We start from the raw sequence: 15,924 nt of genomic DNA, 5'->3' as shown, positions 1-15,924 counted from the left end.
CTTCTTTATCTGTTCTTCTTTAACTGATAAAATACAGTTTTAGATTTCCATGGCAGACCAGCTGTTAAATTTGAATATGATATGTGAACATCAGGCATGAACATCAATAACACACAAAAAAGAAACTGGAATGAATAACAATATCGCCTGCAGTACTAGAACAACCTTGCCTTTTCTCCCTGCATGCCTATATGCAAATATTATGCAAATATCATGGTATGTTAATGCCACTGTTGACTTGCTCCAGCCTCACTGTCATCTCAATTTAGACTGAATATCAAAGGATGAAAACAAAATAACCATTTTCTTCTCTAAGGTGTGCCATTACAAGATCTGAACAGGAAAGAGTGACCTGTGTATATCCATAAAGACAATTTCCTGCTATCATATCCCTCAAAAATATAGGAAAAAATATAAGAACTTACACAATTATACATGTTGCTATGTAGTTGTTTAAAAAAAAAAAGATTCTCAAGTGTCTCTCTGGTCTCTACAAATGACACAGGTCCTCCTTCCAATGTAAATCTAATTTTTGAATCATTTTATCGTGTCCCAGATGCATGTCTGATCATTTATATAGGTAACAAGTTAAATACTTATGGTGTTTGTTCAAATCCCTCCAATGAGTAATGTCATTTCCAGCACCTTATCATGCCCCTTCTTGCCAGAACAATAAATCTTATGAAAACCAATCAGATGAATCACTTTGCAAAATCAGTTATGGTTCACGTCACAAAACTCACACACCAAAAAAAATATATATATATTTTGCTTGCACAAAACACATACACACAGCTCCATGCCTTAGTTGGAAGGTAAACACCATCTGCCTGTCCTGCATGGTTTCCATTAAGTCACTTCATCCCTCTTCTATGTCTCTCCCATACCTCATACAATAAACCAGCAGAGAAGCGGCTCCCCTGGCCCTCACAGCCCGGACCTGAGGATTATGAACAGCATCCCCACAGGATGAACCAACACTTGGTCTTTTCCTTTGCCATAATATTATGCCTATGAATAAGAAGAAAGAGTAACATCACACTTGCAAGGCTCAGTGGCATGACCAAGAATTGTGTCAGCCAGCAAAGATTTATATCATGTTAGATATTTTTTATATCAGTGGGCAAAATTATGAAAAATGCAGAGCAAGACATGTCCCAAACAAGTAACGACGAGTAACGTAATGTGAAATTGTTTTGCTGTCAGACTTTTTCATTTGTTTTGGGTAATGGAATCTTTTAGTTGGCATCGATCAAGTTCCAAATAAAAAGAGAAAATAATCAAATTAAATCAAGTACCTTTCATCTGTAAAGTATGTAATTAACTGGAGTGTCCAACAGATCATTTATATAATTATTCATCACGAGAAAATTATTAATCATTCAATTTCCAGCCAAAATAACTATTTTTGATGTATACAGTTACAATAATATAAAATAATGATACTGTGAAATAAGATTTCAGACTTTGCTGTCGAGATTACTCTACTTCTACTGTCAACTCCATTCACCCTAATATGTCTATAACACATAATTTCCTAATAACCAGTATGTGTATCTACAAAGAGTGAGAGAGAAAAAAAGATTATTTATGTAAATAAAGAAAAAAGCAGCAGCAGCTCAGCAATATTTCTTGAAGCTGCTTTATATAGTATTGCAATATGTTTGAAAAATTATTTGTCAGATTGATTGCACACATATAAAAATGAATAATTTCCTTTTAAAAACTTGATATACTGCTGCATAATGATGAATATCATATTTATGATGCCGCTTACTTGATGTGCAAAGGAATTTATCATCCAAAGGCAATGCGTCATATAAAACAGTGATGAATTGAAACTGAATTCGATTCAAATCAACAGGCCTTTAAATTACAGTTGAGATATGTTGATGCAGCCATTTTAATGGGAAAAACAAACGTTATATCACCCTGCATACTGGCAGACAGCCTTGCAAGTTGCAAATTTAAATAACTGTGGACTATTACATCTTATTATCAGCATGCTACTGTTTGCTGGCATATAACGCCTAATAAGCAGCAATTAGTGTTCATGGCTTCTCTTTTAAACAGACAAGGCCTTTTAAATAGGGTCTGCTGAAGCACTGGCATATTAATTACTACATTATTAGAACAATGTGCTAGACTGCAGTGCTGAGTACATTATTCATCCATAAACATAAAGGCTGAAATAATCACAGCCCATGTGTACTGTAGCACTTTACCCATTCAAGACTTGGACTGTTTTGTTCTACATCAGTGTGCAGTCAGTGCCTAAGTGTGTACTGTACAGGACGTAGGCAATGCTGCCACCTCCTGGTTAGAAACAACCATGAACATCCCAATTGAGAATTATGTACAAGGCTTTTTCTTAATGTTGAACATGCAAACAAGAACAGTGTAGAGCAAATCCACTCAAACACTCCATGACTTGCCATTTATCAGACAGTAGTGGACTTAAGGATCTGAAAATAACAAACTCAGTATAGGGAATCACGAATGCTTTACTCCTGTTTCCTGCGGTTTACAGAACAAGTCTCTTCCTGATTATCATTAACAGTCCATCTCTATCAAGTAATCTTATTATACAGTTATTAAAAAAGGTCCAGTATGCCACAAAAGACTACATCCAAAAATGAAATATCGGGAAAAGTTCAAATAAATCAAACCAAAAATTATTACACACACATATTATGAAATAATAAATGTTATTAATAAATGTTGTGTATATATATATATATATATATATATATATATATATATATATTGCTGCTGGTGCGAGTAAATTTTGTGCACGGATGCACTGGCGCGACCACCGCGCTGTTCAATTCGCGCTGCCATTTCCGTCGCATATGAGAAATATCAAACGACAAACTAAACAAAAGCAACAAAATCCCGCTACTCGTTTGAGCTGAGCAGCGCGGACCATTTATCAACTCGGACAGCGACGCAAACAAACTTGTCCAAACTCAGAACAGCTTTACTCGGGAACCAAAGTTGATTTCGCGACATAGCGCTGCGAGATCCAGTGAGAAGTGTTTGAATTCGTCGCAGAATGAATAATGGTTGCTGTGAGATCTAGTGAGATGCATTAAAATTCTACACAGAATTCTCTGTTATAAACAGATCAAACAGCGCTGACGTAGAAAACAAGAAGCAGTAACACTAACTGTAACCATGGTTTTGTAGCAGAAATAGTCAAATGTTACTACATTATTCTTTTCAGGGTAGGGTTGGGTATCGTTTGAATTTGATCAATTCCGATTCCGATTCTCGATTCTGATTCTTATCGATTCCTAGTTTCGATTACAATAAGATAAAAAAAATCCAATATAAAAAAAATTAAGTCAAACATTTAGATGTCAAACATTTATTCTGTCTTTTTACAAAGCATTCTGTTGCAGCTGAATAACACGAGCAAAAATCAGCAGCCTACAGAACACTGCAAGAGGAATTTTGCCTATGCTTTAAAAAAAATACCACAGCAAAAACAACTAGATTAATATAATTTTAAAATATTAAAGAGTTAAAGACAAGTAAACAGTCAGTAAGAAGATAGGAACAAACAAATCAATTAGCAATATCATAAATAAATACAACTGAACATAATTTCAGGTACAGAAACTGTAATTAACGTTTTCTTTCTCATCTGTTTACGTTCACGCAAGACAAAAACAGGCTGTGTTTATGATGATATACTGACGTAGTTTTCTGCATATTGGTCGACAAATATGAAAGTCGTCAGTTTCAGCTCGGAACAACCTTTTCTACAGTGGAAATACACGGAACGGTTCGAGAACGGACACAAACTGGGAACCCGTACCTCGACCTCTGTTCTCTGTGTTCGTGCTTGCGCTTCGTGTGCGCTGCACGCAAACAGGGTGCAAGTTCTTTCCGTTCCTGCACTTAAATAGTTTTTAACCACATTAAAATGCGAAAGCAGGAATCATTAAGCAGAATTGAAATGCACGCGTCTTATCGAAAACCCAGTTCTTGGAAATTTGGAACCGGTTCTAAAATGGAACCGGCTTTCGAAACCCAACCCTATTTCAAGGTTTGTACAACCTTTTGAGAGAGAAATTCTAGGGATGCTCCGATCAGGATTTTAGCAGCTGATACTGAGTACCGATTTCTTGTCATGGTGATCGGCCGATACCGATGCCTCAAGCTTTATATAGACGGTTTCATCGGGCGCACGCGCCTGACCTGAAGTTAACTTCCGGTCTGTGTTTGTTTATCAGTCTGGCTATGGCACCGGCTACAAACGCAGTTAAAGTTAAGGTGATGAGTAGACTGAAGTTGAGCTCAGGTGGTTGTGCTGTGGGATGTGTTTCCCATACATTTATTTATTTGTGGCGCTCGCCACAATATCAAAACTGATTGATTTTCCAAAAGGCTTCGTTGAATAAATGAGCACGTACTGCACGTTTAAAAATCAAAACGAGGTGTGGGTGTTTTTATATCACTGTATTTCTGAAGAAAGACTATCTTTAGAAACTTTTCGATGTCATTTTCATTTCATCTTGCATGTTATATGCCTGATAAAGCAGTGTTTGTGAGCTCAGCGTTGCTTTGTGTACAGCCGTTACTGGGTAAACCTGTTTCTCCTGCTTTAAAGCACCTCTTGCTGGCAGAGAATGAATTTGCATTTTCAGTAAGTCTGATTTACGCAGCAAACATATTTTGCTTTTTTATTTTTTATTTTATTTGGACGCTGCGGATAATCGTCAGGTAATAGAAAATGCATTCTGATTATTTGCGGGTGGATAAAATAAATCAAATGATGCAAATATTAACTAAATTTTTTTTAAATACATTTTTTTCATGAGGTCGTGTGTGTGTGTGTGTTCGTTCGCCTGATCGGGAAGTTGCAGTGACAGAAACGGTGACATTCCAGATAAAGTTTGAAAGGAGTAAAGCCTTAATGCTATTGAGTAGGCTAATATGGCCAAAATAGATATTTTGTTTTATAAATAAATGTTCATTTAAGCAGCCCACGATCAGCGTATTATGTTACCGTTATCCCTTACGGCTCCGAAGAGGTTTTGTTCCATCCTCCACGCTGAGACAACTCACAAAAGGCTATTTTTAGCCAAGCAGCGCAGAGAGTCGCTTCAGAAACGTGCCGCGGCTGGCACCGGTATAAACTTAAGCACTGACTAGAGCAGCCGTGATCAGCTCCGGTAGCTGTGGAGCCGTAACGCGCCACAGACGTGTGAAGTGAGGCGCAGAACAGCTCTAACGTCACTAAATCTGCTGTTAAAAATGAACCATCTATTCATCATATCATCATGCAAAACATACACGACAAATAGTGAATTTTTCATTGTTTCTCGAAATGTCATAGCATTTCCACACCGGCGATGACATGACTGCGGCGCCAAATCATTTCGTCACGCGTTGACGTCATCAAATTGCAATCAGATAGTGAGATCGGCCAAGTGTAGTGAGTACCGATTGAGTCATAAAATGTGATTATCGGGCGATACCGATCTCCGGCCGATCGATCGGAGCATCCCTATTAGCTACTTTTCCTTTATATTTTGAAATTATAAAATAACAATTATAAAATCACTAGGCTAAAATATCAATCATCAAGAAATCTTGCTCTTTTTTGTGTATGAAGTAAGAAAAATCACAAAGTGCTTTGAAAAACAAACTTTTCTTCAATTTGCGACTAAATCACATAATCACTGAAGTTGTTGGTCAGTTCCATATAAGACTATAGAAGAATAATGGTACATTTAATAAGAGTACAATATATACTTTTTCTACATAAAAATTAGATTTTGCAAGTTACTGTTGTTAATAAAATAAATATTGTAAGCTTCCAAACTCAAGCGTGCTTTACTATAAAATGTGTATAATCATGAAATAAACAAGAAATGAACATGTAATATTATTAGTAACTGCACTTATGAATGCAAAACAATAGTAATTTTTTCATATCATATCTTTTTTTTTCATATCCCTCTGAAATTAAAAGAATACTGCTCAGTTAACTATTTATTATCAAAACATTTGTCAGTAAACCAGTTAAAATGGGGAAAATGTGAAAATGATTGCATTGCAGACTGAATTAAGGTGAGCCCTAAATTTTCTGCTCCTAAACATTTTCAGTAAGGGGCTAGAAGTGCTCCTAGTAAAAATAGTTAGTAAGAAGTTACAGGTCTGTGAGAGCCAGAAATCTTGCTTGTTTGTAGGTGACCAAATACTTATTTTACCGAGGAATTTACCAATTAATTCTTTAAAAATCCTACAATGTGATTTTCTGGATTTTTTTTCTCATTTTGTCTCTTATATATCTTATATATATATAGGTATACCTATGATGAAAATTACAGGCCTCTCTCATCTTTTTAAGTGGGAGAACTTGCACAATTGGTGGCTGACTAAATACTTTTTTGCCCCACTGTATATACACATACATACATACATACATACATACATACATATTCATTTATATTACATTATAACCAAACTTAATCATTGGGCTTCCCTTTTGCTATTTTTCGCCACTTTTAATGCTGTAGTACTACACATGGACAGCAGATGTAGCTATGGCACTAGGCTTTAGATTGCACAACAAAATGAACTCATCAGATAAAGGTTACATTGCTGTACTTTCTTCACTTCTAAACCTCCATAAACTCAAACACAGACCAGACACACCTAATGCTAATCTGCCTTTGCATTTACTCAGATACAAAATGAAAGTAAAAAAGATCAACACAGATCTTGATACAGGTGCTTGATAAGGAGTAAATTTACATCTGTGAGCTACTATATCCTATTCATGCATCATCAGTCGCATCAGTGGCAGTAATCTAAAATTCAGTCCTTAAATTTTAACCATTTGCCACAAGTGCTGTTTTAGTATAATTGAAATACTTTTGTAGTTTTTATTAATAATTTGAATTAGTTTTCATTTTCATATTTTCTGTTTTCCTTTTAATTTAAAATGTTAGTATTTTTTGTTGTGTTTTTAAATGTCTGTATAGCTTTTATTCATTTTTATTTTAGTTATACTAAATGTTAATGAGAAATGCTTCCTGGGCAAATAGGTTTTGTTATTATTTTATTAATTCTTTTGTTAAAATTTTTCTAAATGTTGTTTTAGTTAACATTTAGAAGTTTTTGTTGTTTGCCACATGGGTACTAATGTAAAAAATTTTACCACATGTACCACATTTGTCATCACATGGAGATCTGGAGTAAAAAAAACAAAGTATGCTAGACAAACATATGATGGCAATTTTTACACTGATGGTCAGACTATCATTCTTACAAACTGATTTATACCAAGTATTATGTTACAGTTCCTTATAAATATCACTTTTACTTTTTTTCTCTAGCATTTTGAGTAATTTTGGACCAATCTGTTTGTGTTGGATGGAAACAGATAGAGAGGGTTTGTGAGCATTGTGTGGTGCACATGCACTCACCAGTCCCGCAGTGAGAGAGGGGGCAGACTGGCCAAAGGATTGACTCCTCATGCGGACCAAGTTATTGGGTTCTCCTGCATGCTGCTGCCAGGCCAGCTGACTCACTCCACCATGCATGCTGCTGGACAGAGGCAGAAGCTGTTTTCCTGCGGCACACCAAGGAAACACAGAATTAGGACATAGTCTTTTCTTGTTTGTATACGTGTCTGTAAGCCAAGCCACAGATTCTCTCTGACAGCTTTTATATAATGTGAACCAATTTCTGCAGTCTATGTAGATCACTTATTAAATAAAAGCAAATGTGTGGCATACAAAAATTGCACAGAAGGTCAGATATTCTTGCTTCCATTGAAGCACATGGTGCTCTCAAAACATTCTCAAATCATGTTGCATAACATGATCATCAGGATTTATACAAACTTCTGAATTTTTTAAAAACAAATGTAGGGGGGCATACAAATTTGTGGTGTCTCACCGGTGAGGATGCCAGCCATACTGCTACGTCGGGCTCTGGTGTCATCCTGACTGAGCTGCCGCTGCAGTTTGGTCTTTCCTGCAGCAGGAGACAGGTCGGGGTTACTCAGCTTCCTGAACAGCAGGGAAGGCGGCGCAGGCAGCTCCTGCTGAAATGCATAGATTAGAGATTAGGAGTTTTTTTTCCTTGTTTCATTAACAAACAAGTACACACAACTGTATAAACAAATGCCACATAAAAGACTACTGAAACTCGGAATATATGAATTAGGTGAATTGAATAAGACATTGATATACAGTATAGTTATAACACTTAGTTCCACACTGTGGCACTGCATCACACATAGAGTCACACTGCGAATAACCAATCTGAAAGTGATGACTTGCTGCCAAGACTTGAGCTGGGGGACATATTCTATTCATCGCAATTCTTCAGCAATTCTGAAACTCAGAAATTCTGAATTCATTGGAACAGAAGCACATAACTAGATTGCTTATCCATTTGAGAAGGACAAATTTGCATCTTGTGAACAAGAGCCATCTAGGTGTGAATGTTGCTAAGTTTATTCAATCTATGGGTATTCTACACATTTAAGCACAATTAAGTTAAATGCTAAGGTCTATGTAATATTCTAATTCAAAAAAGGAAATGGACTAATTGTGTAAGGCACAAGGCAACACATAATAATAAAAGAAAATTCAACAATGTTTTGCCTTTGCACAGCAGAACAATCAATAAGAAAGAAAAAAATCATGAGGGGTCTATAAATTCCCATACCTACCAAGACACCTACAACAGTTTTTCTGTTGGCCTGTATTTTGCCATCAGTACAAAAACAAGCCACAAATAGACAACAGCAATGTGAAGCTGGCATCAACACTAAAATTGTGAAGACAGGAAAACGGAACAATCAAATTTAAGAGGTAAGAAATATAGACCCAAACTGCGAGCCAAATAAATGTATTTTAAGACGCCTGCAGATTCATTCATACTCCCTGTGTTCTTCGTCAGGATGGGAAACAGACGTTGCCATAGAAATCTGGCAGGAACTCAGTGCTGGTCACATCCTCTCTGTAATGTCACGAAATTCCAGAAACATCTGGAAGGACTGTTTGTATCATACACGCAGCGCTCATAAAACCACACCGCGAGGCCTCAAAAGTAAAAAGCCTCAAAACAAAGAAACGTCAGTTTTGTCACTAGCTCACACACACACACACACACACACACACACACACACACACACACACACACACAAAGTGAAAAAACAAACCAAATGCAATCCTACCAGTGACCACTGGAAACTTTGGGGGCAAAAAAATTGCCCTAAAAGAAAACAAAGGGTCCAAACAAGTTTCACAATCACACTCAAAGTCATTCACTACCGTTCAAAAGTTTGGAGTCAGAAAGTTGTTTTTTTAAATACTTTTATTCAGCAAGTATGCTTTAAATTGATCAAAAGTGACAGTAAAGGCAATTATAATGGTACAAAATATTTTTATTTCAAATATATGCTGTCCTTTTGCACTGTTTTCATCAAAGAATGCTGAAAATAAATGCACCACAGCTTCCACAAAAATACTAAGTAGCACAACTGTTTTCACCATTGAAAATAAGAAATGTTTCTTGAAAATCAGGATTTTAGAATGATTTCTGAATCATGTGACACTTTAGACTGAAGAAAATTCAGTTTTGTTTTGAAAATTCAGTTTTGTCATTACAGGAATAAAATAAATTTTACAATATAAGCTACACAGTACATTGTCACACATTTTTTTATTTAACACCACAAACAATTATTTGCATCCCTTACCTTGCGCATGTTTGATGGTTGCTTTTTCTTTGTTTTTAATTTATAGACACAAAGGTTCAGACAGGTCATTCAGTGGCACCAACTACCACTCACGCTATTCTTAAGATTGCTACTTCTGTCATATGCTCTCAGCTCCTAAAGTTCAGCTGAATTTACAGCCAACACCATACATTTTCTCCAACCCGCTATAGCCCAGGTGAGCGAGTGCACACTCCATCAATGACAGGCTGAAAGATGCAGCCTTTAAGTCCTGCCTGAGAGAATGGCATCGGGTTGCATGGGGGGTGGGGGGTGGGGGGAGGCTGGGTGACCATGACGTCAGTGTGGAGTCCCAGGGCTAATCAGCTGAGGATCAGGGACACAGGTGAACACACGTGAGAAACAAGTCTGGGAGGGACACTCTCACCTGCCTCAGGATATGCACTCATTGCACTGCAGTAGGACTTTAACATTAACTCTGTTTAGATGGCACAAGCAAGCTGTACTTGGGTCAATGGATCATTACTATGTTTGGAAAGAGTGGAAGAATGTGAAATAACTAGTATTATAACTGACAGCTTATATATTATAACTGTCGCCTCTGGCTTGCTTAGTTGGGGACACTTCATTTCTAGCGATATCGTTGACATGATTGCAAAGATATTATTTAAACTGAGCTGGATGTTGACATCACCGAATTCAATGATGAACTGTCTTTAACTGAAAAATTAGTGTTTACTATTGTCATTTTGCATTATTGACACTATTTTCCTAATGAATGCTGTTCAGTTGTTAAAATCTGTTAAATCTGTTAAAATCTTGTTAAAAGCGCTATATAAATAAAGGTGACTTGACTTGACTTGACTTGACAGCTGTACCCCAAAGCATGTTTGTGCATGGCTAAATAATAAAGCAGAAAGGGCACTTAAAAGGTATCATTCACACAAAAATGACAATTCTGTTCTGTCATTGTTTATTCACCCTTGTGTTGTTCAAAAACCGTATGACTTTCTTCTGTTATTCTGTGAAATAATTTGCTACAGTACTAAAATAACCAAAACAAAATAAAATTAATTAAAAATAAATAAAATAAAATAAAATAAAAATCAACTATACAGACATTAAACAATTTCAGTAAAATGTTTCCTTTTGCGTTGTAAAAAGACGACGACATGGTTCTGCAACAATATAAAGGTGAGTAAATGAATACAATTTAAAAAAAATTGGTGAACAGTCCCTTTAAACAGTTCTGTTTGCACTACAATACATTGCTGCTCACTTGGTTCGGTCAGTCATGCTTTGACAGAGCATGAAAGGGAAATCTACACACACATGAACTAGAGGCCTTAATGACTCTCCAGTGAACACTGTATGTTTATACTCCGCTCACGTTGCCCACTTGTAGCAGGGCTAATTTCACTTCCCCAGATGTTTTTCCAGAGGTCTCCTCTAATCAATCTCTCCAGCCCACTCTCACATCCAGGAATTTCTCTCCATTTAGACCCAATCAGACTGACTGATGGCAGCTCACTGATCATGCCTCAGGACGGATCAACAGTCTAGTGAAAAAAGCTCACTGATCACTGATAAAAGACAAGGGAAATGCATTGGCTAATCACTGGAGACAGCCGACTGGGTTCGACCATATTTACAAAATGTTTAACTGAATGATTCACACAAGGGAGAATATGACATCAGAGGATCAGCTAGACAAAAAAGCACTGAGAAATCATATCAGAATGTCAGAAGTACATCAGCAGTTCAGGGAGACTATCATTTTGTGAGGCCAACAAATAGCTTAGATCAACACCAAATAATAAATACAATACAATATAATATAATATTAGGGCTGCACGATATTGGAAAAAACTCACATTGCAATATTTTGTTTTCTGATATATTGCGATATGAAAAAATATCAGATGATTTCAATAGCTCTATTTGGAAAAAAAAATAATCAGTGTGATTTTGTAGGCGAGTAAATCAGCATAGGAAATGAACAAATTACAAGCATAGATAAATAACAGAACAAAGATACAAATGAAATAATCAGTGCTTTATATTTTTTCAGGTAAGTCTAACAGTATTCAGGTACAGAAATAGAATAATCAAATGTAAAATAACACTGCATAGCCTTCACTGTATAAATTAAATCTAATAAATCGGTTAAAGCTACAAAAGTGCATTTTCTTTGTGTTTTGTTGTTTGATTAACGTTCATGACACAAAGCAACAGGAACATTAAACTGCTGTGAACCAATATACTGTTACACATCCATTTTCTTTCTCAATTGTTTACCTTCACCTAAGCCATAAGCATCTGTGTTTACAAGGATACTTGCAGAGCACTATTTCAGGCCCAAATAGTGAACGGAAGTGAACGGAATTTGGTGTTCACGTGCATCTGCGTGGCTCTCACCGTCTACACCAGATGCAAGCGGCACGGCGCGACGCAACAAAATACTATAGCACCCATTTTAATCAGTGATGCTGTGTGACTGACTACACTGGATGCAGCTCGACACGACAAATCCCCGACAGTAAACTGATGCCTCGTTTATGACGAACTGACACAAAGTTCAAATGATATGCAATGGTCGCTTTGTGCATCCAGTATAGACAGACTTTGGGGCCGTTCACATGTCGCACCTAAAAACGTGTGTAAAATGCCAGCCGCACCGCTCTCTCCTACTTTCCAAAGCGCTCGGGAGCTTGCGCTTTCGTGGCGTCTGCCGTTGCTAAGCGACCGTGACCTGCACTCTCCGCGACGACGCGAAAGTTTCAACAAAGGATAAATGGATTTTCAGCACTGCTACTAAATGTATTTAAAATGGGTATCTCTGTACAGCTGTCGCGTCCGGTGTAGACACAGTGTCTGTGAGTGAGCAAAGAAAACGATCAGTATAAATATAACGATCAGTATACTAAACATCGCACATCCTGCGATGTGACTATCGCGGATGTGCACATCGCGATATCGATGCTGAAACGATATATTGTGCAGCCCAATATAATATAATGCAATAAATATAATACTTTATTATAGTATATTATATTATATAAAATAATTAAACAATTTTCTATATATTATGTAGGCTATTATATACAAAATGTATTATATTTCATTATAGCTATATAAACAAATTTTTAATTATTCTTTATAATTAAAAATGTACTATGTATATATATATATAATTAAAAATACAATACAAAAGTATTAGATTATTAGATTGGATAGCTTTGATAAAAACGTGTCTGCCCCTCTAAGCTTTGACAGAAACTTGTCTGCCCCTCTAAACTTAATTTAAAACAAGTGTAACTTGTAAGTTTCTTCTCAAATTTGTCATTTGAAGCACCACTACTACAGCCATACACATGCAGACAGAAGTCTTAAATGTGACTGTGTAAGAGAGAGAAGAGACATAGACTGCCCTTGGTCAGGATGTGATGGATAAGAGTTGTCACTGTGCAACCACATAAGGTCAGTGCTCAGCACTGTAGAACCACAGAAGAAAAAAGTGAGTGAGTTGCATATGAAACAAAATGTGTGTCACAAGTAGCACACAGTGTTTATTGCACAAAGCAACATTTAACATTCTCACTTAAATATTAACACTGTGAAAGACGCACAGAGCTGAATTCCTGCTGACTGAACAGTTGATTTGACAGTGAGAGCAAGAGAGAGAGTCATTTCTTCTTAGCTCCCAAGCCTGATGAGGAAACAAAACACAGCCAAACAAGCCAACCGCAAACCTAACATAACTAATCTGTTAGTTCCTGTGATGTCACACTCCAATGCCATGACACCACCAGCCTTTGCCCTGGAGTAGCTGGGATTATAGAACAGTGAAGACTTCACTTCAGTGTCCAAGTGTAATGTTGCCATACTTATGTTGGTTTACAATACCCTGAGCTAACACAGACAGAGCAACGCAATGCAGGCAACGTTAACACTAGAGTAACTCAATCAGAAGCAAGAACCTCCACAGAGAGAATACTTAAATTTAGATCGCTAAAATATCCATTCAACACCTATGTTTGCAGACTCCGTTTAAAATGATTGATTGTGTTAGGCTGTTTGCAGCAGCATGACTGCTGACAAACAAAACTGAGGTGTTGACTTGTGGGTAGGGATGGGCGATATCTTATCGTTTGCGATATACAGGTAAAATTTCTCCCCACGATAAGAATTAGTCTTCCCACGATAATAACGATAAAGTCTAGTTGTTGACATATTTCTGTGTGTGCGACTGGCGACTGGCGGACGTGAAATTGAGGAGTATCGCTAAATGAGGAGCTCGAGCTCCTTTTACAATCTGTAACTGGTTTGGTTAGGGCTGTACAGTACACAAAAAAATCGGTCTCAATTAATGTAGTACAGTAGCACGTGTGTGATACAATTTTGCATGTGTATGAGCCTGTTTGCAAACCTGTTGTCCAACAAAGATATCATTTATTGACATGCTTTTTCTCCAAATTAACTTAATAACATAGTCGAGTGTTTGAAATACTTCTTTTTGTGATCAGACGTGGTTTCATATTACAGAATGATAGTATTATATACAGTGATAAAGGCCATGTCAATTAGCATATTGCATTATAAATATACTTTATAACTGGATACCTTCCTGGAGCGTCGTCAGTAGTATTACTTCTGCTACGGATATGTGGCGTTTCTGCGCAAGGGCGCCCTCCGGCTTCCAGTATGAATTAAACAGTCATTGCATAACGTGTGTACTACTCGGTAATGCTCACAACACCCTATGTGGGGTAGAGTTTTCTCTAAAGAAACAGGATTCCCTGAATTATCGTCACTGATATCATTATCACAATATATAATAATATAAAATAATACCAGAAATATTGTGATATATTTTTAAGCCCATATCGCCCATCCTTACTTGGGGGATGGAGGTGGGGGGGAAGAGAAGAGAGCACCTGCATGCAAATCTTGCAGTAATCTTATTTAATAGTCATGCAGCATTTTTTATTTAGTTATGAGCTGAATGTGGAGCCAAACACTAATGCTAATTAAAGCATTAGATGAATTAAAAACCATTGCAAGGGCCTAAAATAAAATAAAATATAAAATAAAATAAAAAATAACCATGTCTTATCAAGGGTCTCATTACTTATACGTCTAAAAGCAGTTGGTTTATTCTGCGTCAAATCAACCAAATTTCAGAAACTTCCCTGGCTCAAATTTTTGTTCTGTTGTTCTGACTATTGTTCTGAAGAAAGATAAATATGGATGTAATTACTTTAGAAAGATGGCAGATTTCACACAGAGATTGGTAGGAAAAAAAGCACTTTTCAGTTTTTTTTCCTCCAAAGTTTGCATGTCTGTAACTCAAGAAGTAGGAAAGTAGAAAGGGTATTATGCCCCTTTTTACAATATGCAATATAAGTCTCTGGTGTCCGCAGAATGTGTCCAAAAAATACCCCACAAATCATTTATTATATCATTTTTGAAAATGCCTATTTTGAGTGGAAGCAGAAACATGCTGTTTTTCGTGCCTGTCTCTTTAAATGCAAATGAGCTGCTGCTCCCCGCCCCCTTTTCCAGAATAGAGCTGCGCCAATACAGCTCGTACCTGCTAAAAAGCATCTGTTTTGGTTCTGATTATCATGTTTATCACGCTGAAATCATGCGTTTTAAACCATATGAGTTTAAACTTCTGATATACGGTTTTCTGAGAGCACACATCCGAAGCACACGGACAGAAAGCTGCTGTCACAGCATGCGAGTACTAAACCAAGTTCTCATTCACACACAGGTTTACGTTAAAAGCACACAAGTTACAAAAACCAGTCGGTTTTGTGAAGGTAAACAGCTGGGAAATAAATTGCATGTTTATTTTAGATCTGTGTGGCAGCAGCAATATACATTAAATCAATAAATCCACTTCTTGTCTCCTCTGAGGCTGGGACTCTAAACAGTGTTTTCTTTGCTCGTCTGTGCAGCCAAAGACAGAACAGTTAGCATGTTTTGCTCAAACTTTTGCCATGGCATTAGAGCTGGTACACCGTTGTCGCTTGCGAAAACACAATAACGGCACCATGGGTGTAAACTTACAGAATAAGGGGCGGTAATATTATAATGAGATCCCTTTGCCACGTCACCAAGGGAGCGAAATTAGACGCGCTCGTTTTCTCAGATGCTTGCAGAAAAAGGCTTACAAAAAAACAAAGTTACTGGGTTAATCTTTTTCA

The 15,924-nt window shown here is 36.9% G+C and overlaps 1 protein-coding gene across 7 annotated transcripts in view; it reads right to left on the bottom strand.

The window, feature by feature from the left end:
* Positions 1-15,924, bottom strand: part of mast2 (microtubule associated serine/threonine kinase 2) — a 178,436-nt gene that overhangs the window by 115,777 nt on the left and 46,735 nt on the right. For 4 of the 7 annotated variants that reach the window (XR_001610180.1, XM_016284722.1, XM_016284725.1 and 1 more), the window contains exons 2-3: positions 7,921-8,068; positions 7,446-7,591 (exon numbers count right to left, since the gene is read on the bottom strand). Coding sequence is in view for 6 of the 7 variants with exons in the window: in XM_016284722.1 (XP_016140208.1) it covers positions 7,446-7,591; positions 7,921-8,068 (294 nt within the window). In the remaining variant the exon portion in view is untranslated. Of the gene's footprint in view, positions 1-7,445; positions 7,592-7,920; positions 8,069-9,733; positions 10,000-15,924 lie in introns of those variants that run through there. The other 3 variants (XM_016284723.1, XM_016284728.1, XM_016284724.1) reach the window with 2 other exon arrangements.

Source organism: Sinocyclocheilus grahami, unplaced genomic scaffold (assembly GCF_001515645.1).
Source record: "Sinocyclocheilus grahami isolate Dianchi unplaced genomic scaffold, SAMN03320097.WGS_v1.1 scaffold187.1, whole genome shotgun sequence".
Taxonomy (NCBI): Eukaryota; Metazoa; Chordata; class Actinopteri; order Cypriniformes; family Cyprinidae; genus Sinocyclocheilus; species Sinocyclocheilus grahami.
This window is presented reverse-complemented; position numbering and strand designations above follow the sequence as displayed.